At 38.0% G+C, this 3,651-nt stretch overlaps 1 protein-coding gene across 2 annotated transcripts in view; it reads left to right on the top strand.

Annotated features, from left to right (window-relative positions):
• LOC105979776 (sulfotransferase 2A1) overlaps positions 1 to 3,651 on the top strand; it is a 47,836-nt gene that overhangs the window by 8,729 nt on the left and 35,456 nt on the right. Inside the window, exons 3-4 of one of the 2 annotated variants that reach the window (XM_013008016.2) lie at positions 549 to 675; positions 2,097 to 2,191. The exons of the other annotated variant lie outside the window; for it this stretch is intronic. Of the exons in view, the coding sequence (XP_012863470.1) occupies positions 549 to 675; positions 2,097 to 2,191 (222 nt within the window). The remainder of the gene's footprint in view (positions 1 to 548; positions 676 to 2,096; positions 2,192 to 3,651) is intronic. 2 annotated transcript variants of the gene reach the window in all.

Consider the following 3,651-nt stretch of genomic DNA (forward strand, 5'->3'; position numbering starts at 1 on the left):
CATTATATCAATAAATACATTTACATTAATTACGTGACCCACAACATCACACTCAGTAAAGTAGGCGTGGAAGTGAAAAATAGAAAAGTCCTTGACAAGATGGATTGACATGGTGGTTGAAACAATGGTCTCAAACATAACAACAATTATGATAATGGAAGCAGATCACGCAGGGTTTCATTCTGTTGTACATAGGGTGGCTCTGAGTTGGGAACCAAGTAGATCGTACCCAACACCAACACCAACCAGACCATGCGAAATGCAATGGTACAAACTTCCATGACAAATCCTTAGTGAACATCCCTATGCCATGCACCCAAATATCCCTGATTACAACCACGATCTTTGTCTTGCTCACCACTCTACCACACAGTGTCTCAGACAATGTCTGACATTTTTTGTTTTCTCAACTGAATTAATGGAATGGAATCAAAATGACAGCCAAATATTTTGATAGAAAGTGGCTTTTCTTCCATTGCAAAAATCCAGGAGCAAGGGAAAATAATGAATTTATTTCTCATGGTCTTTTCCCCCCCATTCAATTTCAGATGATTTACCTACTCAGAAATCCCAGAGATGTTATTACTTCTGGTTTTTATTTTTATAGAATACTAAAGGTTTGTAAATATCCACAGACATTTGACCAATACTTTGAATGGTTTCTTCAAGGAAATGGTGAGTCTCACTCAATTATGGGATCTGAATGGATCAATGAAGTTCCAATTCTTTTCCAGGATGAAATATCCCATAGTTTAAACAACCATATTATCACCCAAACTTGTTTTGGCTGCCATAAGAAATTTCTACAAATAGAGTTGTATGAAACAAAATAACTTTACATCTTATAGTTCTGGAGGTCCTAAGTCCAAAAATTCTTTTAAAATTTATTTTAGGAACAGTTTTATTTGGTATTATTTTTTAGAAACGGTTTTAGTGACATAAAATTCACATACTGTTTAATTCAATGGTTTCATCTATTTCAGAGTTGTGCTGTCATCACCGCTGTCAACTGTAGCACGATGTTTTCACTAAATGGTTCTTACGTGCTAAAAGGGAGGTGTTGGGAGGGATTTGAATCTTTCGGGAGGTTTAGCAGAAGTTTTTGTTTTTTTCATTTTCACTGTACCAAGGCTGGAATAGGAATATGTGAATAAGAAGAACCCAGCATCAGAAGTGGAAGAATACTCAGTAACAGGCTTAGTTTTATAGGTAACACCACCTGGCCTGCTGAGGTGAATCCATGGAGCAGTCACTGAAGTAGGTCTTAGGCTGCATGCAACCTTCAGATTGGAGTATACCTTTTTGAATTTTGAAATATAACAAAATTAAATGCACATTTACAATTGGGTGCATCCATTTTCTATCTAATTATAATTCACTGACAAAGATGCAAGTATATAGACATAGATACATGATAGATAGATCGACCGACCGATAAGTAGAGTGATAGATGTAGGTGGTAGATATAAAAGATTATCTAATTCAGCCTTATTTATAATAGCAGAAAGATAAGAAAAAAATTCATATAGTACACAAGCAATATCATGGAATATTATTCAACCTAAAACTTAAAGAACACTGCTATACTATGACGAGTGACCGTCATCATTCTTTTAAAGCCAAATAAAAGATGTGGAGACGTGTGTAAATTATCATACCCATGAACTGAGCTGGGTAACAACCACAGGAATAACTTGAGCACTAGAGATCAGACAAGAATGGGGAACGGAGGAGTGTTTGTACTTCTTGCTGGCGGGCTGGCTCTCTAGAAGGAATTGCATAGTACGTAGAATTCAAGCTTGGTCCATTTGCTAATTCTATTGCCCTCCAAGCCCCAAATATAATTTCTCATCCACAAAGATGTGAAAAGGTTCTTAAATACCTTATATTACATGATACCAAGGGATTTGCCCCTGAAGTGTTGATTGCCAAATGCTATTCCTAATGATTTGGGTAAAATAAATGAGACTCTCCATGACTTCACTCCTTTAGTCCTAAAGTGCTCATGACACGCACATGTGGGCAAGAAATAGCCATGCAACTGGGCACATACAGATGACCCAAATAGCCACCTTTTCTCCCAACTTCTCTTTCAGTTCCTTTTGGATCATGGTTTGACCATTGTCAAGGCTGGCTGCAAATGAGAGGGAAAGAGAATTTCTTTATAATAACATACGAGGAGCTGCATCAGGTAAATAAAATAATTCTCTGACCCTCAACCAATTTCACCACAGCATAATTTCACTCTTTCGTTTATATTTACTCCTTCAGTGTTGTTGATATTACTCTGAAAATAAACACACTAAGACCTTAAATATTTCCAATAATTTTTACATGCTTCATTCATTGTTCTTGAACACATTTTTCCAAATTGTGCAATCTTTCTCACTGTCCAAACTCAATGCCCTGAAACAAAATCACCTCCTACTCCCTCTGTTCCACTCCTTGTAAGGAGCCCTGGTAGTGCTGTGGGTTGAGCGCTGGGCCCTTAACCAAAAGATGTATGATTCAGACCCTCCAGCTGCCCCACAGGAGGAAGATGAGGATGTCTGTTCCCATAAAGATGTATGTACAGTTCACCTCTTTTGAGCATGACTATTGGTTTCTACATCTTTGCTTCTTTAATATAATTGAAATGATGTTAATTTTTGTGAAGCGACCTGGTTCACGTTGCATACTGTGAATACGGTTCATCTTTGTGGTGGCATGATTTGGGACTTCCTTGGTCCTCATAGTTGACTAGTGTTCTCTAGGCACATGTATGTACCATGCTATGTTTATCCATTTTTTTTACTCCATTCATCAATGTTTCTCTTCTACCCTTCAATCACAGGTTATCCCAAACAAATCAAATACAGCTACTCTCCATCCTATGTTCACTCTCCTACTTTTGTAGGTCATGCCTTATTTGTTCAATATCTGCATGTTTTTCTTTTTCAACATATGCCCCATACACCAAGGAAGGGGTTCATTACAAACCCATTTGTGGAAGCTGTGAACTTGAAGAAAAAACAAAGCAACTACAGAAATAAAGTGTTGCCATGTGGTTGATTCTAACGCATGGCAACCCCAACATGTTCCATAGTGGAACTGCTCTCATAGTCCTTTCTCAGGTGAACTTCTTACAAAGTTGGATCTTCACGCCTTTCTCTTGACACCTGTTGACTAGGTGGGTTTGACTTGGCAACCTTTTGATTAAGTTGTTGAACATAAAAATATTGTACCACTCAGAGGTCACTCGGTGTCTGGGGTCTCTCTAGTGTACCTTAGCAAACCATAGGCCCATCGATCTGATTTTGAAATTTATCATGTTGTGATCTGAGCAGACGCTTTTTATTATTTCAGTATTTCAAACACGTTAAGGCTTGCTTTGTGACCTAAGAAATTGTCTATTCTGGAGAAGGATCCATGTGCACTGGAAAACAGTGTGTAATGTGTTGTTGGATGAGGTGCTCTGCATATGCTTATGAGTCCAAGTTGTCTGAGTGTGCTGTTTCCATCTGTTGTCTCTTGGTTGAGTTTCTTGTGATGTCCCTCATCAAAAGTGAATAGTCTTCTATTGCCGAATTGTCTGCTTCTCTTTTTTGCAGAGGCCAAAGTTGGTTTATGTATTTTGGGGCTCTTTCATTGGCTGCATGGATAATACTACAG

The sequence above is a fragment of the Echinops telfairi genome, unplaced genomic scaffold, assembly GCF_000313985.2.
Source record: "Echinops telfairi isolate 266 unplaced genomic scaffold, ASM31398v2 ScPeMD7_655;HRSCAF=1070, whole genome shotgun sequence".
Lineage (NCBI taxonomy): Eukaryota > Metazoa > Chordata > Mammalia > Afrosoricida > Tenrecidae > Echinops > Echinops telfairi.